General features: G+C 43.5%; 1 protein-coding gene across 2 annotated transcripts in view; it reads right to left on the bottom strand.

Moving 5' to 3' along the window:
* The window catches only part of RELL2 (RELT like 2), a 149,136-nt gene that overhangs the window by 22,030 nt on the left and 102,100 nt on the right, over positions 1 to 25,006 (bottom strand). For both annotated transcript variants that reach the window (XM_069763638.1, XM_069763639.1), the window contains exon 5: positions 20,305 to 20,493. In XM_069763638.1, coding sequence (XP_069619739.1) covers positions 20,305 to 20,493 — 189 coding nt within the window. The remainder of the gene's footprint in view (positions 1 to 20,304; positions 20,494 to 25,006) is intronic.

Below are 25,006 nucleotides of genomic sequence, written 5' to 3' on the forward strand. Positions count from 1 at the left end.
TGTGATTGTGGCATTTTTGAAAGCAGAAGGGAAGGTGCCAGAAGTTAGTGATAGGTTGAAGAGGTGGGTTTGGGATGGGATTAGTGTGGTGGTGAGGTTGGGGAGGAGGTGGGATGGGGTCAAGCGCACAGGTGGTGAGGTGCGATTTGGAGAGGAGACAATTAAGCCCCCCTTCAGTGATCTTGGCGAGGGAGGTTATGGGGTTTGGGCATTGGTCTGGTATAGAAAGGGGTTGTGGTGGTTGAACAAAGAAGACTTGCCTTGTTTGGTCAATCTTATTTTTAAAGTGTGTGGCAAAGTCCAAAGCAGAGATGAAGGAGGTTGGAGGGGGCAGTGGGGGGCGGAGGAGGGAGTTAAAGGTTTTGAATAACTGTTTAGGGTTGTAGGATAGGGAGGATATGAGGGTTGTGAAGTAGGCCTGTTTAGCAGAGGTGTGAGCAGATTTAACCCCTTCCCGACCTTTGACGCCACGTAGGCGTCATGAAAGTCGGTGCCATTCCGACCCATGACGCCTATGCGGCGTCATGGAAAGATCGCGTCCCTGCAGACCGGGTGAAAGGGTTAACTCCCATTTCACCCGATCTGCAGGGACAGGGGGAGTGGTAGTTTAGCCCAGGGGGGGTGGCTTCACCCCCTCGTGGCTACGATCGCTCTGATTGGCTGTTGAAAGTGAAACTGCCAATCAGAGCGATTTGTAATATTTCACCCATTATAACGGGTGAAATATTACAATCCAGCCATGGCCGATGCTGAAATATCATCGGCCATGGCTGGAAATACTAGTGTGCCCCCACCCCACCCCACCGATCGCCCCCGCAGCCCCCCGATCTGGCCGGTACACTGCTCCGGCTCCCCTCCGTCCAGTGCTCCGCTCCCCCCCGTGCTCGTGTCCGCTCCCCCCGTGCTCCAATCACCCCCCGTGCTCCAATCACCCCCCCTGCACTCCGATCCACCCCCCCCGTGCTCCGTTCCACCCCCCCGTGCTCCATTCCAGCCCCCCGTGCTCCGTTCCACGCCCCCCGCGCTCCGTTCCACCCCTCCCGCGCTCCGATTCCCCCCCCCCGTGCTCCGATCCCCCCCCCCGTGGTCCCCCCCCACCCTATCATACTTACCGATCCAGCCGTGGTCCCGTCCGTCTTCTCCCGGGCGCCGCCATCTTCCAAAATGGCGGGCGCATGCGCAGTGCGCCCGCCGAATCTGCCGGCCGGCAGATTCGTTCCAAAGTGCATTTTGATCACTGAGATATAATCTATCTCAGTGATCAAAATAAAAAAAATAATAAATGACCCCCCCCCCTTTGTCACCCCCATAGGTAGGGACAATAAAAAAATAAAGAAATTTTTTTTTTTCCACTAATGTTAGAATAGGGGTAGGGTTAGGGTTAGGGGTAGGGTTAGGGGTAGGGTTAGGGGTAGGGTTAGGGTTAGGGGTAGGGTTAGGGCTAGGGTTAGGGCTAGGGTTAGGGCTAGGGTTAGGGTTAGGGTTAGGAATGTGCACACGTATTCTGGTCCTCTGCAGATTTTTCCGCTGCGAATTTGATAAATCCGCAGTGCTAAACCGCTGCGGATTTATGGCGGATTTACCGCGTTTTTTTCTGCGCATTTCACTGCGGTTTTACAATTGCGATTTTCTATTGGAGCAGTTGTAAAACCGCTGCGGAATCCGCACAAAGAAGTGACATGCTGCGGAATGTAAACCGCTGCGTTTCCGTGCAGTTTTTCCGCAGCATGGGCACAGCGATTTTTGTTTCCCATAGGTTTACATTGAACTGTAAACTCATGGGAAACTGCTGCGGATCCGCAGCGTTTTCCGCAGCGTGTGCACATACCTTTAGAATTAGGCTATGTGCACACGGTGCTGATTTGGCTGCGGATTCGCAGCAGTGTTCCATCAGGTTTACAGTACCATGTAAACATATGAAAAACCAAATCCGCTGTGCCCATGGTGCGGAAAATACCGCGCGGGAACGCTGCATTGTATTTTCCGCAGCATGTCAATTCTTTGTGCAGATTCCGCAGCGTTTTACACCTGTTCCTCAATAGGAATCCGCAGGTGAAATCCGCACAAAAAACACTGGAAATCCGCGGAAAATCCGCAGGTAAAACACAGTGCCTTTTACCCGCGGATTTTTCAAAAATGGTGCGGAAATATCTCACACGAATCCGCAACGTGGGCACATAGCCTTAGGGTTAGGGTTGGAATTAGGGTTGTGGTTAGGGTTAGGGGTGTGTTGGGGTTAGTGTTGTGGTTAGGGGTGTGTTGGGGTTAGGGTTGTGATTAGGATTATGGCTACAGTTGGGATTAGGGTTAGGGGTGTGTTGGGGTTAGTGTTGGAGTTAGAATTGAGGGGTTACCACTGTTTAGGCACATCAGGGGTCTCCAAACGCAACATGGCGCCACCATTGATTCCAGCCAATCTCGTATTCAAAAAGTCAAATGGTGCTCCCTCACTTCCGAGCCCTGACGTGTGCCCAAACAGTGGTTTACCCCCACATATGGGGTACCAGCATACTCAGGACAAACTGCGCAACAATTACTGGGGTCCAATTTCTCCTGTTACCCTTGTGAATCTAAAAAAATGCTTGCTAAAACATAATTTTTGAGGAAAGAAAAATGATTTTTTATTTTCACGGCTCTGCGTTGTAAACGTCTGTGAAGCACTTGGGGGTTCAAAGTGCTCACCACATATCTAGATAAGTTCCTTGGGGGGTCTAGTTTCTAAAATGGGGTCACTTGTGGGGGGTTTCTACTGTTTAGGCACACCAGGGGCTCTGCAAACGCAACGTGACACCCGCAGACCATTCCATCAAAGTCTGCATTTCAAAAGTCACTACTTCCCTTCTGAGCCCCGACGTGTGCCCAAACAGTGGTTTACCCCCACATATGGGGTATCAGCGTACTCAGGAGAAACTGGACAACAACTTTTGGGGTCCAATTTCTCCTGTAACCCTTGGGAAAATAAAAAATTCTGGGCTAAATAATTATTTTTGAGGAAAGAAAACGTATTTATTATTTTCACGGCTCTGCATTATAAACTTCTATGAAGCACTTGGGGGTTCAAAGTGCTCACCAAACATCTAGATAAGTTCCTTTCAGGGTCTAGTTTCCAAAATGGGGTCACTTGTGGGGGGTTTCTACTGTTTAGGCACATCAGGGGCTCTGCAAACGCAACGTGACGCCCGCAGAGCATTCCATCAAAGTCTGCATTTCAAAACGTCACTACTTCAATTCCAAGCCCCGGCATGTGCCCAAACAGTAGTTTACCCCCACATATGGGGTATCACCGTACTCAGGAGAAACTGGACAACAAATATTGGGGTCAAATTTCTCCTGTTACCCTTGGGAAAATTAAAAAATTCTGGGCTAAATAATTATTTTTGAGGAAAGAAAACGTATTTATTATTTTCACGGCTCTGCATTATAAACTTCTATGAAGCACTTGGGGGTTCAAAGTGCTCACCACACATCTAGATAAGTTCCTTTGGGGGTCTAGTTTCCAAAATGGGGTCACTTGTGGGGGGTTTCTACTGTTAAGCCACATCAGGGGCTCTGCAAACGCAACGTGACGCCCACAGAGCATTCCATCAAAGTCTGCATTTCAAAACGTCACTACTTCACTTCCGAGCCCCGGCATGTGCCCAAACAGTGATTTACCCCCACATATGGGGTATCAGCGTACTCAGGAGAAACTGGACAACAACTTTTGGGGTCAAATTTCTCCTGTTACCCTTGGGAAAATAAAAAATTGCAGGCTAAAAGATCATTTTTGAGAAAATAATTTTTTTTTTTATTTTCATGGCTCTGCGTTATAAACTTCTGTGAAGCACTTGGGGGTTCAAAGTCCTCACCACACATCTAGATTAGTTCCTTTGGGGGTCTAGTTTCTAAAATGGTGTCATTTCTGGGGGATCTCCAATGTTTAGGCACACAGGGGCTCTCCAAACGTGACATGGTGTCCGCTAATGATTGGAGCTAATTTTCCATTTAAAAAGCCAAATGGCGTGCCATCCCTTCCGAGCCCTGCCGTGCGCCCAAACAGTGGTTTACCCCCACATATGGGGTATCAGCGTACTCAGGACAAACTGGACAACAATATTTGGGGTCCAATTTCTCCTATTATCCTTGGCAAAATAGGAAATTCCAGGCTAAAAAATCATTTTTGAGGAAAGAAAAATTATTTTTTATTTTCATGGCTCTGCGTTATAAACTTCTGTGAAGCACCTGGGGGTTTAAAGTGCTCAATATGCATCTAGATAAGTTCCTTGGGGGGTCTAGTTTCCAAAATGGGGTCACTTGTGCGGGAGCTCCAATGTTTAGGCACACAGGGGCTCTCCAAACGCGACATGGTGTCCGCTAACAATTGGAGCTAATTTTCCATTCAAAAAGTCAAATGGCGCGCCTTCTCTTCCGAGCCCTGCCGAGTGCCCAAACAGTGGTTTACCCCCACATATGAGGTATCGGCGTACTCGGGAGAAATTGCCCAACAAATTTTATGATCCATTTTATCCTACTGCCCATGTGAAAATGAAAAAATTGAGGCGAAAAGAATTTTTTTGTGAAAAAAAATTACTTTTTCATTTTTACAGATCAATTTGTGAAGCACCTGAGGGTTTAAAGTGCTCACTAGGCATCTAAATTAGTTCCTTGGGGGGTCTAGTTTCCAAAATGGGGTCACTTGTGGGGGAGCGCCAATGTTTAGGCACACAGGAGCTATCCAAACGCGACATGGTGTCCGCTAACGATGGAAATAATTTTTCATTCAAAAAGTCAAATGGCGCTCCTTCCCTTCCGAGCCTTACCATGTGCCCAAACAGTGGTTTACCTCCACATGTGAGGTATTGGTGTACTCAGGAGAAATTGCCCAACACATTTTAGGATCCATTTTATCCTGTTGCCCATGTGAAAATGAAAAAATTGAGGCTAAAAGAATTTTTTTGTGAAAAAAAAGTACTTTTTCATTTTTACGGATCAATTTGTGAAGCACCTGGGGGTTCAAAGTGCTCACTATGCATCTAGATAAGTTCCTTGGGGCGTCTAGTTTCCAAAATGGGGTCACTTGTGGGGGAGCTCCAATTTTTAGGCACACGGGGGCTCTCCAAACGTGACATGGTGTCCGCTAAAGAGTGGAGCCAATTTTTGATTCAAAAAGTCAAATGGCGCTCCTTCCCTTCCAAGCCCTGCCGTGCGCCAAAACAGTGGTTTACCCCCACATATGAGGTATCAGCGTACTCAGGACAAATTGGACAACAACTTTCGTGGTTCAGTTTCTCCTTTTACCATTGGGAAAATAAAAAAATTGTTGCTAAAAGATAATTTTTGTGACTAAAAAGTTAAATGTTCATTTTTTCCTTCCATGTTGCTTCTGCTGCTGTGAAGCACCTGAAGGGTTAATAAACTTCTTGAATGTGGTTTTGAGTACCTTGAGGGGTGCAGTTTTTAGAATGGTGTCACTTTTGGGTATTTTCAGCCATATAGACCCCTCAAACTGACTTCAAATGTGAGGTGGTCCCTAAAAAAAATGGTTTTGTAAATTTCGTTGTAAAAATGACAAATCGCTGGTCAAATTTTAACCCTTATAACTTCCTAACAAAAAAAAATTTTGTTTCCAAAATTGTGCTGATGTAAAGTAAACATGTGGGAAATGTTATTTATTAACTATTTTGTGTCACATATCTCTCTGGTTTAACAGAATAAAAATTCAAAATGTGAAAATTGCGAAATTTTCAAAATTTTCGCCAAATTTCCGTTTTTATCACAAATAAACGCAGAATTTATTGACCTAAATTTACCACTAACATGAAGCCCAATATGTCACGAAAAAACAATCTCAGAACCGCTAGGATCCGTTGAAGCGTTCCTGAGTTATTACCTCATAAAGGGACACTGGTCAGAATTGCAAAAAACGGCAAGGTCTTTAAGGTCAAAATAGGCTGGGTCTTGAAGGGGTTAAAAGCAAGTGTTGCCTGTTTGAATGCAGTGAAGTCGTCTTGCGAATGTGTTTTCTTCCAATGCTACTCTGCAACCCTGGACAGTTGCCTGAGCTTTTTAGTGGTGTTGTTGTGCCAGGGTTGTCTATAAATACGTCGCACTCTGCCATGAACGAGAGGGGCGACTATGTCAATAGCTGATGCGAGAGTGGCATTGTAGAAAGCAGTGGCAGTGTCTGTGTCGTGGAGTGAGGATATGGATGCCAGTGGTAGGATAGAGTCAGAGAGTGTGTGGGAGTCTAGGTGTGCAAGGTGACCGGTGAGGAGGACAGGGATGAGAAAGTGAGCAGATGGTGGTCGGATAGAGGGAGAGGGGAGGTGGTGAAGTTAAATAGAGAGCAGAGACGGGTGAAGACCAGGTCTAAGGTATGTCCGTCTGTGTGGGTGGCTGCGGAGGACCACTGAGTAAGTCCAAAAGATGAAGTAAGGGACAGAAGTTTGGAGGCTGTTGACTGAGGGGTATCAGTGGGGATGTTGAAGTCACCCATGATGATGGTGGGAATGTCAGCAGAGAGAAAGTGAAGAAGCCAGGGGGAGAATTGGTCAGTAAAGGCAGTGGCTGGGCCTGGAGGTCGGTTTATGATGGCCACTTGGAGGTTGGAGGGAGAGTAGATGCCGACAGAAAGGACTTTAAAAGAGGGGAGCATAAGGGAGGGTAGAGGTGAGATTGGGTTAAAGGTGCAGGTAGAAGAAATGAGAAGACCCACTCCTGGGGGTGTGGGTGAAGTGGAGGCCGCCATAACACAGAGCAGCAGGGGAGGCGGTGTCAGAGGGTGTTAGCCATGTTTCTGTGAGGCCAAGGAAGACAAGATTGTACTGTAAATCACTTGCGCATCTGCAGCGTTTCTGTACGGCACAAAACGCTGTGCATCCGCAGGAAATCCGCAACGTGTGCACATAGCCTAAAAGACTCCTGTCCACAGACTCAATAATTCAGTCAGACTCTAGCCTCTACAACATGGGCAAGACCAAAGAGCTTTCTAAGGATATCAGGGACAAGCAAGGGATCAAATACTTATTTTCCCGACTGTATAGAAATGTATGATCAGATCTATTGTATAAATATTCACACCAACGGGTAGAGACTTGTCCACCAAAATGTATTTTCAGAATTTTCTGGTTAATATTGCAAACTTATTTATTCACTTCACAAATGGGGAACTGGAGCTAAGTGCATTAAAGAAACAAGGGGGCTTAAACTTTTCTCAGTATCTTACTGGCATCTTGATTATATTTTTGTAAAAGTGAATTACAGCAGAAAAGCTTTTAACAGGCACATAAAGTGTGTTGATAATATAATGCGCAAATCAATATATCATTTTGTACTTGCATAATTTAATTTAAGACATAATTGTTGAAATGGATTCTAAATGTAGTTAAAAAGTGATCTCAAAAGTGGAAAGTAGCCTGTCTGATATTGTAGAGAGGATCTATTCACTTAAAGGGGTAGTCCACTATTTTTATTTTGATGACGTAACCAAAAAGTGAGTGGATCTAACACCTGGCAACTTGACAGATCAGATTTATCACCTCCGGTGACAGCTAGATGCAAACAATATACATAGCAAAACGCGGTGTTTTCTGGGAGCTCCGTACACTGTTTAGTGGGGGCTCTCAGGTCCAGAGATCACTTCCTATACTCTTCCATAGGAGCTGAACTGCAGTGTCCGGCAGCAGCCATGATTGAGTGTACGGAGCAGTGGGGCTCCATTCTGTACACTGTTCACATCTGGCTGTCGTTGGATCAGCTATCAGTGGGGTTGTCGGGTATCGGACGTACATTAATCTCATATTGATGACCCGTACTTTGAATAGGCTATCAATAAAAAAGTATTGGACCAGAAAGACCAGAAATTAACCATGGACAAGAGCGAAGGTGTTTTTCGGAAAGAAAAGAGACATAAACATAGAAGCATATAGATATGGATTTTCAAGGAGAACAAGTAAGACTCCGATGATGGGAAACAGTTCAGGCGTTTACAACCTTAGTGTTTGTGCACATGGCCATATTTTCGGTTCGAGTACTACCAATGTTATTCTATGAGGATCAATAAGAAAAATATGAATGGCACTGAGAAAAACTGCTCTTAGTACTCACTGTTAAAGGATGAATAAACTCTGAATCATGGACACCTTCCAGAAACCTTCACCTTGCTGGAGGTGCTTGCTGTGAAAAAAATGTATGAAAAGTCCAAAGAAACAAGAAAAACAGCAGCAGCACTCCAAATATTGGTGAAAAAACAACCCTAGTCCTTTATTGCATAATAAAAATCATGGACAAGGTATTGCAGGTAAACAAGTGTAGATTATGCAGGCAAATGAAACAGGACGACGGCCATTTCGCGCAAGCTGTGGATTGTGTAGAATCGGATGTTTCCACTCCTGGTGTATCAACAGTCCCCTTAGGCGTTCCAAGACAAGACGAGGGGGCAGGCGTTTCAAATCCAGGAAAGAAGCGCAAACAGGTCTCATGAAGACAAGTGACTCTGGTGATACAACTGTTATAAATTTATCACGTAAAATCTTGACTTCAGACCATGTTTCTTTACTTTCAAAAGGCTTGAACTATTGCATTCCTGCGGCATTCGATTTAACTGAGTTTAACCCCTTCATGACCCAGCCTATTTTGACCTTAAAGACCTTGCCGTTTTTTGCAATTCTGACCAGTGTCCCTTCATGAGGTAATAACTCAGGAACGCTTCAACGGATCCTAGCGGTTCTGAGATTGTTTTTTCGTGACATATTGGGCTTCATGTTAGTGGTAAATTTAGGTCAATAAATTCTGCGTTTATTTGTGATAAAAACGGAAATTTGGCGAAAATTTTGAAAATTTCGCAATTTTCACATTTTGAATTTTTATTCTGTTAAACCAGAGAGATATGTGACACAAAATAGTTAATAAATAACATTTCCCACATGTTTACTTTACATCAGCACAATTTTGGAAACAAAATTTTTTTTTGTTAGGAAGTTATAAGGGTTAAAATTTGACCAGCGATTTGTCATTTTTACAACGAAATTTACAAAACCATTTTTTTTAGGGACCACCTCACATTTGAAGTCAGTTTGAGGGGTCTATATGGCTGAAAATACCCAAAAGTGACACCATTCTAAAAACTGCACCCCTCAAGGTACTCAAAACCACATTCAAGAAGTTTATTAACCCTTCAGGTGCTTCACAGCAGCAGAAGCAACATGGAAGGAAAAAATGAACATTTAACTTTTTAGTCACAAAAATTATCTTTTAGCAACAATTTTTTTATTTTCCCAATGGTAAAAGGAGAAACTGAACCACGAAAGTTGTTGTCCAATTTGTCCTGAGTACGCTGATACCTCATATGTGGGGGTAAACCACTGTTTGGGCGCACGGCAGGGCTTGGAAGGGAAGGAGCGCCATTTGACTTTTTGAATCAAAAATTGGCTCCACTCTTTAGCGGACACCATGGCACGTTTGGAGAGCCCCCGTGTGCCTAAAAATTGGAGCTCCCCCCAAGTGACCCCATTTTGGAAACTAGACGCCCCAAGGAACTTATCTAGATGCATAGTGAGCACTTTGAACCCCCAGGTGCTTCACAAATTAATCCGTAAAAATGAAAAAGTACTTTTTTTTCACAAAAAAATTCTTTTAGCCTCAATTTTTTCATTTTCACATGGGCAACAGGATAAAATGGATCCTAAAATGTGTTGGGCAATTTCTCCTGAGTACACCAATACCTCACATGTGGGGGTAAACCACTGTTTGGGCACATGGTAAGGCTCGGAAGGGAAGGAGCGCCATTTGACTTTTTGAATGAAAAATTATTTCCATCGTTAGCGGACACCATGTCGCGTTTGGAGAGCTCCTGTGTGCCTAAACATTGGCGCTCCCCCACAAGTGACCCCATTTTGGAAACTAGACCCCCCAAGGAACTTATTTAGATGCCTAGTGAGCACTTTAAACCCTCAGGTGCTTCACAAATTGATCTGTAAAAATTAAAAAGTACTTTTTTTTCACAAAAAAATTCTTTTCGCCTCAATTTTTTCATTTTCACATGGGCAGTAGGGTAAAATGGATCATAAAATTTGTTGGGCAATTTCTCCCGAGTACGTCGATACCTCATATGTGGGGGTAAACCACTGTTTGGGCACTCGGCAGGGCTCGGAAGGGAAGGCGCGCCATTTGACTTTTTGAATGGAAAATTAGCTCCAATTGTTAGCGGACACCATGTCGCGTTTGGAGAGCCCCTGTGTGCCTAAACATTGGAGCTCCCCCACAAGTGACCCCATTTTGGAAACTAGACCCCCCAAGGAACTTATCTAGATGCATATTGAGCACTTTAAACCCCCAGGTGCTTCACAGAAGTTTATAACGCAGAGCCATGAAAAAAAAAAAAAATTATTTTCTCAAAAATGATCTTTTAGCCTGCAATTTTTTATTTTCCCAAGGGTAACAGGAGAAATTTGACCCCAAAAGTTGTTGTCCAGTTTCTCCTGAGTACGATGATACCCCATATGTGGGGGTAAATCACTGTTTGGGCACATGCCGGGGCTCGGAAGTGAAGTAGTGACGTTTTGAAATGCAGACTTTGATGGAATGCTCTGTGGGCGTCACGTTGCGTTTGCAGAGCCCCTGATGTGGCTTAACAGTAGAAACCCCCCACAAGTGACCCCATTTTGGAAACTAGACCCCCCAAGGAACTTATCTAGATGCATATTGAGCACTTTAAACCCCCAGGTGCTTCACAGAAGTTTATAACGCAGAGCCATGAAAATAAAAAATAATTTATCTTTCCTCAAAAATGATATTTTAGCCTGGAATTTCCTATTTTGCCAAGGATAATAGGAGAAATTGGACCCCAAATATTGTTGTCCTGTTTGTCCTGAGTACGCAGATACCCAATATGTGGGGGTAAACCACTGTTTGGGCGCACGGCAGGGCTCGGAAGGGATGGCACGCCATTTGGCTTTTTAAATGGAAAATTAGCTCCAATCATTAGCGGACACCATGTCACGTTTGGAGAGCCCCTGTGTGCCTAAACATTGGAGATCCCCCAGAAATGACACCATTTTGGAAACTAGACCCCCAAAGGAACTAATCTAGATGTGTGGTGAGGACTTTGAACCCCCAAGTGCTTCACAGAAGTTTATAACGCAGAGCCATGAAAAAAAAAAAAAAATTATTTTCTCAAAAATGATCTTTTAGCCTGCAATTTTTTATTTTCCCAAGGGTAACAGGAGAAATTTGACACCAAAAGTTGTTGTCCAGTTTCTCCTGAGTACGATGATACCCCATATGTGGGGGTAAATCACTGTTTGGGCACATGCCGGGGCTCGGAAGTGAAGTAGTGACGTTTTGAAATGCAGACTTTGATGGAATGCTCTGTGGGCGTCACGTTGCGTTTGCAGAGCCCCTGATGTGGCTTAACAGTAGAAACCCCCCACAAGTGACCCCATTTTGGAAACTAGACCCCCAAAGGAACTTATCTAGATGTGTGGTGAGCACTTTGAACCCCCAAGTGCTTCATAGAAGTTTATAATGCAGAGCCGTGAAAATAATAAATACGTTTTCTTTCCTCAAAAATAATTATTTAGCCCAGAATTTTTTATTTTCCCAAGGGTTACAGAAGAAATTGGACCCCAAAAGTTGTTGTCCAGTTTCTCCTGAGTACGCTGATACCCCATATGTGGGGGTAAACCACTGTTTGGCACATGCCGAGGCTCGGAAGTGAAGTAGTGACGTTTTGAAATGCAGACTTTGATGGAATGCTCTGTGGGCGTCACGTTGCATTTGCAGAGCCCCTGATGTGGCTTAACAGTAGAAACCCCCCACAAGTGACCGCATTTTGGAAACTAGACCCCGAAAGGAACTTATCTAGATGTGTGGTGAGCACTTTGAACCCCCAAGCGCTTCATAGAAGTTTATAATGCAGAGCCGTGAAAATAATAAATACGTTTTCTTTCCTCAAAAATAATTATTTAGCCCAGAATTTTTTAATTTTCCCAAGGGTAACAGGAGAAATTTGACCCCAATATTTGTTGTCCAGTTTCTCCTGAGTACGGTGATACCCCATATGTGGGGGTAAACTACTGTTTGAGCACATGCCGGGGCTTGGAATTGAAGTAGTGACGTTTTGAAATGCAGACTTTGATGGAATGCTCTGCGGGCGTCACGTTGCGTTTGCAGAGCCCTTGATGTGCCTAAACAGTAGAAACCCCCCACAATTGACCCCATTTTGGAAACTAGACCCCGAAAGGAACTTATCTAGATGTGTGGTGAGCACTTTGAACCCCCAAGTGCTTCATAGAAGTTTATAATGCAGAGCCGTGAAAATAATAAATACGTTTTCTTTCCTCAAAAATAATTATTTAGCCCAGAATTTTTTATTTTCCCAAGGGTTACAGGAGAAATTGGACCCCAAAAGTTGTTGTCCAGTTTCTCCTGAGTACGCTGATACCCCATGAGTGGGGGTAAACCACTGTTTGGGCACACGTCGGGGCTCAGAAGGGAAGTAGTGACTTTTGAAATGCAGACTTTGATGGAATGGTCTGCGGGTGTCACGTTGCGTTTGCAGAGCCCCTGGTGTGCCTAAACAGTAGAAACCCCCACAAGTGACCCCATTTTAGAAATTAGACCCCCCAAGGAACTTATCTAGATATGTGGTGAGCACTTTGAACCCCCAAGTGCTTCACAGACGTTTACAACGCAGAGCCGTGAAAATAAAAAATCATTTTTCTTTCCTCAAAAATTATGTTTTAGCAAGCATTTTTTTTGATTCACAAGGGTAACGGGAGAAATTGGACCCCAGTAATTGTTGCGCAGTTTCTCCTGAGTATGCTGGTACCCCATATGTGGGGGTAAACCACTGTTTGGGCACACGTCAGGGCTCGGAAGTGAGGGAGCACCATTTGACTTTTTGAATACGAGATTGGCTGGAATCAATGGTGGCGCCATGTTGCGTTTGGAGACCCCTGATGTGCCTTAACAGTGGTAACCCCTCAATTCTACCTCCAACACTAACCCCAACACACCCCTAACCCTAACCCCAACTGTAGCCATAACCCTAAACACAACCCTAACCGCAACACACCCCTAACCACAACCCTAACCCCAACACACCCCTAACCATAACCACAACCCTAATTCCAACCCTAACCCTAACGCTATGTGCCCACGTTGCGGATTCGTGTGAGATATTTTCGCACCATTTTTGAAAAATCCGCGGGTAAAAGGCACTGCGTTTTACCTGCGGATTTTCCGCGGATTTCCAGTGTTTTTTGTGCGGATTTCACCTGCGGATTCCTATTGAGGAACAGGTGTAAAACGCTGCGGAATCCGCACAAAGAATTGACATGCTGCGGAAAATACAACGCAGCGTTTCCGTGCGGTATTTTCCGCACCATGGGCACAGCGGATTTGGTTTTCCATAGGTTTACATGGTACTGTAAACCTGATTGAACACTGCTGCGGATCCGCAGCCAAATCCGCACCGTGTGCACATAGCCTAATTCTAAAGGTATGTGCACACGCTGCGGAAAACGCTGCGGATCCGCAGCAGTTTCCCATGAGTTTACAGTTCAATGTAAACCTACGGGAAACAAAAATCGCTGTGCCCATGCTGCGGAAAAACTGCACGGAAACGCAGCGGTTTACATTCCGCAGCATGTCATTTCTTTGTGCGGATTCCGCAGCGGTTTTACAACTGCTCAAATAGAAAATCGCAGTTGTAAAACCGCAGTGAAATGCGCAGAAAAAACGCGGTAAATCCGCCATAAATCCGCAGCGGTTTAGCACTGCGGATTTATCAAATCCGCAGCGGAAAAATCCGCAGAGGACCAGAATACGTGTGCACATACCGAAACCCTAACCCTACCCCTAGCCCTAACCCTAACCCTACCCCTAACCCTACCCCTACCCCTACCCCTAGCCCTAACCCTACCCCTAACCCTACCCCTAACCCTAACCCTAACCCTATTCTAACATTAGTGGAAAAAAAAAAATTTCTTTATTTTTTTATTGTCCCTACCTATGGGGGTGACAAAGGGGGGGGGGGGTCATTTATTATTTTTTTTATTTTGATCACTGAGATATAATCTATCTCAGTGATCAAAATGCACTTTGGAACGAATCTGCCGGCCGGCAGATTCGGCGGGCGCACTGCGCATGCGCCCGCCATTTTGGAAGATGGCGGCGCCCAGGGAGAAGACGGACGGGACCCCGGCTGGATCGGTAAGTATGATGGGGTGGGGGGGACCACGGGGGGGGGATCGGAGCACGGGGAGGGGAATCGGAGTGCGGGAGGGGTGGAACGGAGCACGGGGGGCGTGGAACGGAGCACGGGGGGGCTGGAATGGAGCACGGGGGGGTGGAACGGAGCACCGGGTGGGGGTGGATCGGAGTGCAGGGGGGGTGATTGGAGCACGGGGGGGTGATTGGAGCACGGGGGGAGCGGACAAGAGCACGGGGGGGAGCGGAGCACTGGACGGAGGGGAGCCGGAGCAGTGTACCGGCCAGATCGGAGGGCTGGGGGGGCGATCGGTGGGGTGGGGTGGGGGCACACTAGTATTTCCAGCCATGGCCGATGATATTTCAGCATCGGCCATGGCTGGATTGTAATATTTCACCCGTTATAATAGGTGAAATATTACAAATCGCTCTGATTGGCAGTTTCACTTTCAACAGCCAATCAGAGCGATCGTAGCCACGAGGGGGTGAAGCCACCCCCCCTGGGCTAAACTACCACTCCCCCTGTCCCTGCAGATCGGGTGAAATGGGAGTTAACCCTTTCACCCGATCTGCAGGGACGCGATCTTTCCATGACGCCGCATAGGCGTCATGGGTCGGAATGGCACCGACTTTCATGACGCCTACGTGGCGTCATGGGTCGGGAAGGGGTTAAAATTGATTTGTTCAAAAGTGTCAGAAAATTACATTTGTATAAAACATTTATTGATAAAAATGCAAGTCCCACTCATGTGGAGACAAGAAGTCTGGTCTCCATTGGAACGTTGGGCTTTATGGCATATGCTCCTGATGATATTTCTCATCACGATGATGTGCAATTACTTCTCGACATTTCTAGCCCAAATGAATGTTTGTTACAATCGCAGGATACTACTATTTCTGGTCTTCCCTGCACACGTGGTGTGAGATCAAGTTTCGTTCCCCCAACCACCCCAGGCAATGTCGTAGATTTGTTCCAAGAGCTAGTACTTAAAGACATTGAGGCTCTAATTTATCAGACTCCGCCAACAAATCTTACTTTACAACAACAAAAAGCGCTGAGAGAGAAGCAATCATGGGACGATGTAGTTTTCCGCAGCGCAGATAAAGGCGGTAATATAGTTGTATTAGAAAAGGATTATTATATACAAGAGGCATTGTCCCAATTGAATCAAACAGACACATATATATATACGCCTCATTAGTAATCCTATTTCTAAATACAAAATTTCTCTAATGTCATTCCTGCGCAAAAATGTTGAAAATGGTGTGTTGACTTAAAAGGAAGGTGAGAAACTGTTTCCTTCATTTCCCTGTATCCCACATTGGTATACAATTCCAAAAATTCACAATACCCCTTAGACCTCAGTCTTGAGCCTCTCACCTAGCCAAATTAGTTCTCATGCTTTGCACTGACGAGGGCCAACAGCCCGAAACACCGTGTCTGCGAATTGAGATACTGATTTGGCTTTTATCCTAAGTCATATTGCACGACTCGTTAAAGAGTTGATTGTGACTTGTAGGATCGCTACTTCCAACCGGTGGCGCTATAGAGTTTAAGTCCTCTTTTTCTCAGAAGAGGCAATTTGCATAAAAATTCACAAGTCCGTTTCACATCCTCTCGGACGACCGATTGTGTCAGGTCTGAATTCTGTCACAGAACCTCTTTCCCAATATCTGGATTGGTGTTTAAAACCACTGCTGTCCCAAATTCCCTCTATTGTGCGCGATTCTGGTGACTTTCTCAGGATTTTACAGTCAAATGAATGGCAACCTAATTTTTCTTTAACTTCTATAGATATAGAGAGTCTATACACCAGAATCCCGCAAAATCTTGGTATAGCAGCGGTAGAGAGAATTTTACACAATTCAAATAAATCGTCCACATTTGTTTCTTTTATATTAGAGGGGCTTGATTTTGTATTAACTCACAACGCATTCAAATTTCTGGATCAGTGGTACCTACAAGTGGTCGGTACCGCAATGGGTACGCCCATAGCATGCGTTTTCGCCAATTTATTCTTGGCAGCCTTTGAGGAGAAGTTTATTACTGGTATAAAGAATCCCTTCTTGAAGCATATAAAATGCTATTTACGTTATGTGGACGATATATTTGTTATCTGGGATGGTGACATTTCTGAATTAAAAAAATTTGTGGCATATTTAAATAATACCAACGATAAAAAAATAGGCGCTTTAATTATAATTTTGGACGTAACAATTTGTGTTTTCTTGACATTGATATAAATATTAAAGATGAGGCTATCATAACAAAAGTCCATAGAAAACCTACAGCTTCCAACTCCCTGCTACATTATGACTCTGCCCACTCGCATTATACGAAAAAAAAGTTTGCCTTACAGCCAGATGTTGCGTTTAAGGAAAATATATAGTGATGAAAGTGTGTTTCAACAGCAATTGGACGATTTAATAACGCGGTTTGAGGCAAGAGGTTATCCCAAAAATTTGCTGAATGCATCTGAACAACGTGTTAAAAAAGTAACGCAATCCGCATTGTTGAGTAAGAAATCAGGTGACTCCTCAATGCATTCCGGAAGTTCGCAAAAGATTTGTAACTTTTGTTTTGAACATACCTCTCTTGATCAGGCGATTTATTCGTCCATACGCAAGCATTGGCACGTTTTGGCTTTAGATGGGGTCTTGCACAAACGTGGTGAAATCGCTCCACGCTTCTCATAGACGGGCGACTAATCTAACTGATATGTTAGTGAAACACCGTATTTCTCAACGCAATACTAACTGGCTGTCCACTAATACCCCAAAAGTCCATTTTCACTGTGGGGATTGCAACTTCGGTTCTTATCATCAAACAGGTAAATTGTTACAAATTGGCTCTATATATCATCATGTAAGAGACTTGATCACATGTAAAACCAAATATGTGGTGTATATAATTTTTTGTCCATGTTCCTTCTATTATATAGGTAAGACTATAAGATCGGTCTTCATTAGATTCCGTGAACATTTTCATTCAGTCACAACGGGCAAAGGCTCTCCTAGATTCATTAGGCACATTCAGGAAAAACATTATAGTAACCCGCGCTGCCTGCGTTTTGCAGGCTTGGAAGTGGTTAAATTACCACCAAGCGGGGGTGATCATAACAAAATCCTTTTGAGGCGTGAAGCTAAGTGGATTATTAAAGCTAATGCCCAAGGTCCATTGGGAGTGAATGAGAGGTTGGATTATTCATGTTTTCTGTAGAATTTTTTTGATGTTTCTTGATGTTTTTTCTTTTGTTTTTCAGATTACTTGTCATAGACTGGTTTTATCACCTCTAAACAAGCTTTGTATTTCCATTCAATGTTCGAATGTTTTGTCATTCTGTATCATGCTGTTCTGAGGAACAGTTTTTTAAATGAACATTGTTGTTGTATGTTATGCTGACATCGCCGCATGTGTTTTTCATGATTTTTAATTGTATGCAAATGTGATCACATGTTTGTGTTTATAAGAACTGACTTACCATTCTCTGTATCTGGACCCGTGGAAGCGCTTATTGCGCGAAACGGCCGTCGTCCTGTTTCATTTGCCTGCATAATCTGCACTTGTTTACCCGCAATTCCTTGTCCATGATTTTTATTATGCAATAAAGGACTAAGGTTGTTTTTTCACCAATATTTGGAGTGCTGCTGCTGTTTTTCTTGTTTCTTTGGACTTGTTATTCTATGGGGCTTTGCACATGTCCCATTTTTTCCTCGGACCAACCCGATCCGAGGAAAAAAATTGCAGCATGCCCAAGTTGGTTACCAGATCGCACTTGGCCATGCAAGTCAATGAGTCAATGAGTGCAGTCCAATTTTCACAGACTGACAGAATGGAGAAGATGGAGACTTTTTTTCTCCATCTTCTCCTTATTCGAGAAAATCATATAACACTGTCATCAAACTCTGAATAGAGTGTTATTAGCATAATCGCCCTAATTTTTTGGGATGAGAAAAATACTGTCATCCGGCCTTAGTAAGTTTTACCTATACCACCATTTCCTACATCACTAGATTCAACCATGTCTAAAAAACTAATTGTAGAAAATAATATTATACTAATATTTTGCAATCATGTAATATATTTTGTAAAATCAGGGTAAACCAGTTCTGCTTCTTATTTTACCTTTTCGTGCCATAGAAGCTAAATCTCACAACAGATATACATACATATACATATATACACAGTACAGACCAAATGTTTGGACACACCTCATTACAAGATTTTTCTATATTTTCATGACTATGAAAATTGTAAATTCACATACAATCGCATCAAAACTATGAATTATATACTTAACAAAAAAGTAGCCACCTTTTGCTTTGATGACTGCTTTACACACTCTTGGCATTCTCTTGATGAGCTTCAAGAGGTAGTCACCAGGAATGGTTTTCACTTCACAGGTGTGCCCTGTCAGGTTTAATAAGTGGGATTTCTTGCCTTATAAATGGGGTTGGGACCATCAGTTCTGTTGTGCAGAAGTCTGGTGGATACACAGCTGATAGTCCTACTAAATAGACTGTTAGAATTTGTATTATGGCAAGTAAAAAGCAGCTAAGCAAAGAAAAATGAGTGGCCATCATTACTTTAAGAAATGAAGGTCAGTCAGTCCGAAAAATTGGGCAAACTTCGAAACTGTCCCCAAGTGCAGTGGCAAAAACCATCAAGCGCTACAAAGAAACTGGCTCACATGAGGACCGCCCCAGGAAAGGAAGACCAAGAGTCACCTCTGCTTCTGAGGATAAGTTTATCCTAGTCACCAGCCTCAGAAATCACAGGTTAACAGCAGCTCAGATTAGAGACCAGGTCAATACCACACAGAGTTCTAGCAGCAGACACATCTCTACAACAAATGTTAGGGCTCCTTCTCACTTGCGAGAAATACGTCTGACTCTTGCAGGTTAAAACCCTGCTCTGGCACCGGCACTCCAGAGCGGAGCGTGCAGCTCCATGTAGTGCTGTGCGGCTGCACGCTCCGCTCTGGAGTTCCGGTGCCAGAGCAGGGTTTTAACCTGCGAGACTCGGACGTATTTCTCACAAGTGAGAAGGAGCCCTTAAGAGGAGATTTTGTGCAGCAGGCCTTCATGGTAAAATAGCTGCTAGGAAACCACTGCTAGGGAAAGGCAACAAGCAGAAGAGACTTGTTTGGGCTAAAGAACACAAGGAATGGACATTGGACCAGTGGAAATCTGTGCTTTGGTGTGATGACTCCAAATTTGAGATCTTTGGTTCCAAACACCGTGTCTTTGTGCGACGCAGAAAGGGTAAACGGATGGACTCTACATACCTGTTTCCCACCGTGAAGCATGGAGGAGAAGGTGTGATGGTGTGGGGGTGCTTTGCTGGTGACATTGTTGGGGATTTATTCAAAATTGAAGGCATACTGAACCAGCATGGCTACCACAGCATCTTGCAGCGGCATGCTATTCCATCCGGTTTGCGTTTAGTTGGACACTCATTTATTTTTCAACAGGACTATGACCCCAAACACACCTCCAGGCTGTGTAAGGACTATTTGACCAAGAAGGAGAGTGATGGGGTGCTACGCCAGATGACCTGGCCTCCACGGTCACCAGACCTTAACCCAATCGAGATGTTTTGGGGTGAGCTGAACCGCAGAGTGAAGGCAAAAGGGCCAACAAGTGCTAAGCATCTCTGGGAACTCCTTCAAGATTGTTGGAAGACCATTTCCGATGACTACCTCTTGAAGCTCATCAAGAGAATGCCAAGAGTGTGCAAAGCAGTCATCAAAGCAAAAGGTGGCTACTTTGAAGAACCTAGAATATAAGACATATTTTCAGTTGTTTCACACTTTTTTGTTAAGTATATAATTCCACATGTGTTAATTCATAGTTTTTATGCCTTCAGTGTGAATGTACAATTTTAGTCATGAAAATACAGAAAAATCTTTAAATGAGAAGGTGTGTCCAAACTTTTGGTCTGTACACTATATATATATTACACTTTTCGGGTAACTAACAGATTATATCTGGTCATTTAGGAGTCTATGAACATTATAGATTTGGACCGTTCACTTGAAACTTCTCCTCTATCTACCACATTTTAAGACCGCTAGGATATCAGCAGCTATTACTTCTGTAAGCAGATGATACCTTCCAACAGAGAATACTGTGACCTCTCCTGGATGTGGCTTTCCCTTGCTGTCCTTTGATCGGCCCATACGGTGTAACAGACTTCTCTTCTTCCGTGTACAATGAATACAGGGGGCTTGCGTGGATCCAAGATGTACTGTGTGGTGATGAGGAGGTCCGGCATCCTGGCTTTCACGATGTGGACATAAACTAGTAAAATGCAGATAACAAAGAAAGATGACCCATCGATTCTCATTTAGACGAACCAATAATCGGGAACAAGTGCTTGGTAGAATGTTCGTTTGGTAATTATCAGCTTATGAAAGCAAACTATAAAAGCATAGAACTCTTATTTATTGGCTGATTGGACCATTCATTTAGGTAACAAAAAATTATTCTCTGCAGCACATCCTCCTGTGAGAACTAGAGATGTGCTGCCAAGAACAATTGTAATCTGTGTGTACAGAACAATCACAATGATAGAATTTGAGTTAGCAAGTCTAAACATGCTAGTAAACGACCACCGATATGCTGGCATGGGCCCTTGCCCTAAACTTCAAGACATTACTATGGGTTGGGACAAGAAAAACCCAACCTGGAATTCCCCCCCAGCCCGTATCCTAAAATACTTCAAATCCCCTCTTAATATTCTCCTCTCTATCATTCCATGGCATCTTGTATTGAGAGATGAGATTAAGAGAGGGAGAGAAAGGAAAACTCAGCTACACGTCAGACCGGCCACTCTCATTTTAACGAACCCCAAACTGGTCGTAAGCCGCCTGATTGCAGAAAGGGCTCTTCTTCCTCGCAACTCTGTCTGCAACAGCTCTAAGCCATGGCCCTAAAAGACAGTAAGTACCACCCTATGAAAAAGAACTGAAAAAAATGAATCCCTGTGTTCACTACAAGGCCATTTGTCCAACGAGTCAAAACTTGCCATTCAGTAATGACGGTTATCGAACAACCCACTGCTGGCGTCCTCTCTCCAAGGGCTCAAAGTAGTAATCTGCCTATGGTCCGTACATGAACTATAATTCAAATATGAAACATCACTTTTAAAATTGTGGAAGAAAACAGGAATTCTTCCATCGTGATCTGCCCTTGAAACTCACTGCAAGTTCATTTTTTGCCTATTAATAGTCTTTGCCTCAAAGCTCCATAGTCCAGCAATGACCATGTCTAAAATAATATTCTTAACAATATTGCCTCTTGCTGGGAAAAGGAAATGTTAGGACGAATCCCCTGTTGTGCTTATGGCAACTGCAATAATACAGGATTTTCAATGCAAGGCTTAAAACCTTTGTAGGTAACTTTTTTTCATGATTTATTTATTGGGTTGGGTTTTGAGTAATTCTTCAAAAAAGAAAAAAAAATCGCTAAAAGGAAATTGTTTCTGAAAGGCTACATTGTGAAGCTTTATAGATCTTTGGCTTTGTCCTGGATAAACATGACACAAAGTAAGTAGCATAAAGGAAAAGTGATATTTGAATATTTGGGCAACCACTGAAAACAACTGCACGTTGAGCCGAGCTGAGCTAATGTAAGGGCCAACAGCTTTATAAGGTGTGTGGACACCCTACGTTCTTCATGCTGTTTTTTGGCTTACACTATACTGGAAAATTCCATTTGTTGAACATTGATCCAAATCTTTCAGACATTTCTGGAATATTCAGAAACCAGTTGGCATATAAATGTATTTGAAGCAAATAACTAATTTAATAACCTTCATTCAAAATACTCAACAATCTACTGGTGTTAAACACCCAAACCCATCCCACTGTTCCTCTGACAAAAAAAAAATGTTGCAGTTCCGAGAACCCATCTGAAATATTATTGTCTTTGAGCATTCTCACACTCAGCTCCAACATGGTGGAAATCACTGAGTGTGTGAGGCTCCATCATGGACACATTTAAAAAATGTCGGTATTTTTTAAAAGGAATTATAAAATAATTGAAAGTTATCCTCTATCCATAGGACCCACTCATTGCTTGGACTCCGGTTCTTTACAGTGGGGCTCTGCAGATGGAGCGGAGGTGTTCATACTCGACCTCCACACCATTCATTGTCAATGGACATGTGGAGAAAGCTGTGAACATTACTCAACTATTTCCGTCAGTCCCATAGGCCATAAAGATGGCTGCTCCGTTCTGATATTACCTCTACTAATTCTATGATATTTATATTGCTTTGATTCCTAGAATAGAAAAGTAATATAGAAATAATTCAATAATAATTAATTAATTAAAGCGCCAGTCCGGCACTTTGTTTTTTTTTATTTCACAACTAGAGTGGTATCACTCATGCATGTTCCTTGCCCATAGCAGAAAGCTTACCAGCTGCCATCTTCTGTTCTCAGAGTCGCTCTAGTCTTCTATTGCTGTTGTAACCTGCCGGATCACTCCAGTGTTTCCTGGGCAAGCTGGAGGTCACTTCTTAATGTAACTCTATGGGGGCAAGACCGAGGTCCGAACAAGGCTCACAAACACTTGCACTGACTTAGTAAGAAGCTGCGCTCACAAGATGACTGGACTGGACTGGAGCGGCCCCGGGAAGAGCAGAAGACGGCAACTGTAAAGTATTTTACTGGGGAACATGCATCAGTGATACCACTCCGGCTGTAAAACTAAAAAAAAAATGCCGGAGTGGTGTCTTTTAGTCACTTTTATAATTGCTACCTAGGACGCAGAAGATTTTCTTCCAACCACCTCATTCACATGTGTCATCCTTATTTCTCCATGATTTTGACAAGGGACTCCACTTTCTTATTGTACAGGTTTAATACATCACCACATGCTGGCAAAACCAGGTTGCAATTCAGAACACAACCAATGGGCACCTACAGCATAAATATCTCCTGACAGAATATAACAAAATAATGTTAGCATTCAAAGATTCACTACTCATTTTAGGATGTGGTGATTTATAAAACAAACTTTAATTGCCATAAATAATACAAAAACATATATCAAAATATTACATTATCTAATGACTAGAGCACAGGATGAATGTCCCAGGAATGCTGGAAAAGCGCCCATCCCCCCACTCCCCCAGATGTAAATACCCTTGTAATGGTATGCATAAGAAAAAGCACCTACACTATCCAACCAAGGTCACCCCAAAGCAGTGGGATTCTATAGTAATGCCATTAAGTATGGTGGTGGAAAAAGGGTGCTAGCACTTACCACTACACAGAGGTAGGGGGGGGCGGTCGGGCGATTGTCCCCAACGCACGTTTCGTGGCCACCAGTGCCACTTCCTCAGTGGTCGCCCGACCGCCCCCCCCCCCCTACCTCTGTGTGGTGGTAAGTGCTAGCACCCTTTTTCCACCACCATACTTAATGGCATTACTATAGAATCCCACTGCTTTGGGGTGACCTTGGTTGGATAGTGTAGGTGCTTTTTCTTATGCATACCATTACAAGGGTATTTACATCTGGGGGAGTGGGGGGATGGGCGCTTTTCCAGCATTCCTGGGACATTCATCCTGTGCTCTAGTCATTAGATAATGTAATATTTTGATATATGTTTTTGTATAATTTATGGCAATTAAAGTTTGTTTTATAAATCATTGCTCTGAATTGCTCTCCTTTTGGCATGGTTTGTTTTGAGCTGATTTGGTGAGGTCGGGGTCTTTTGGCGTATTTACTGCCAGACCTCGTGCGCTCACAATATGTATCTGGGAGTTTTGTATTCATTTTAGGATGTGTGAAGCCAAGAGGAACGATAAGAAGGGTCCCATCTGTAACATCTGTTCTACACTTTGGTACAAAGGACTTTTGTCATTTTCAGATCTGCACCTGACAACGATGGAAAACATCTAATTAGGCAGATCAAATTTTCTCTAGATATCTGTCATAGGTTGGCATTTGTCCTGCTTGTTTGTGTCACAGTCAGGACAAAATGTCTTTATCAGAGTTTTGGCTGGACAACATTCCTATTGTATGGCCAGCTTCAGCTAGGCTATTCAATGTGATCAGTTGGGGTCTGACGGCTGTGGCCCCATGATCCGGAGAACAAGTGAGTCTCACAGCCTCTTTATTCTCCAGATTAGTGCGAGTACCATAGGCTCAGCAAGCACCAACCACATAGTAGTGCTCAATACTAATGTCCAGGATAAGCCATAAGTCTGATTTCTCCAAAAAGTCCCTTCAATGACAAATTGATCATGTAACGTAAGCAACTCTCATTGCAATTATTTTCTGACGTCCTCGTGCAACCTCTTGCTAAATCAACATCCATCTAGGTTAATTTGCCATTATACCCGAATCAAAGCCACAGCTTAATTTCTCTAATTAGACAAAGGGACAGAAGGAAAAGAATAAACAGGATGTTACTTCTTTAATGTAGCTCAGACAAAGTTAAAGGGGATGTGTAAAACAATGACATTGATTAAATTAGGTTTTATCTGAAATGTATTTTTTAAAATATGTTGACCCTTATGACTACCAATGATTATTCTGTGTTCTGTATAGAAGTGGAAGTATAAGTATCAGGTCTAGTGGACAGTGCAAAAACTGGAGGATTTTTTTTACTTTAGACCCGACATTATAATAAATGTAATATGTAAAAAACGAAAATATCCTTATACTGACCTGACAACACACCTCTCCATTCCATCTACTCCTCACTGTCATCCGTCTAGTCCTCATTGCATCTTCAGAACACAGGCATCCGCACTAAAATCCCCAGGCCTCGCTCGCTGGTCCTGGCTTATCGGTTACA

The sequence above is a fragment of the Ranitomeya imitator genome, chromosome 4, assembly GCF_032444005.1.
Source record: "Ranitomeya imitator isolate aRanImi1 chromosome 4, aRanImi1.pri, whole genome shotgun sequence".
NCBI classification, from domain to species: domain Eukaryota; kingdom Metazoa; phylum Chordata; class Amphibia; order Anura; family Dendrobatidae; genus Ranitomeya; species Ranitomeya imitator.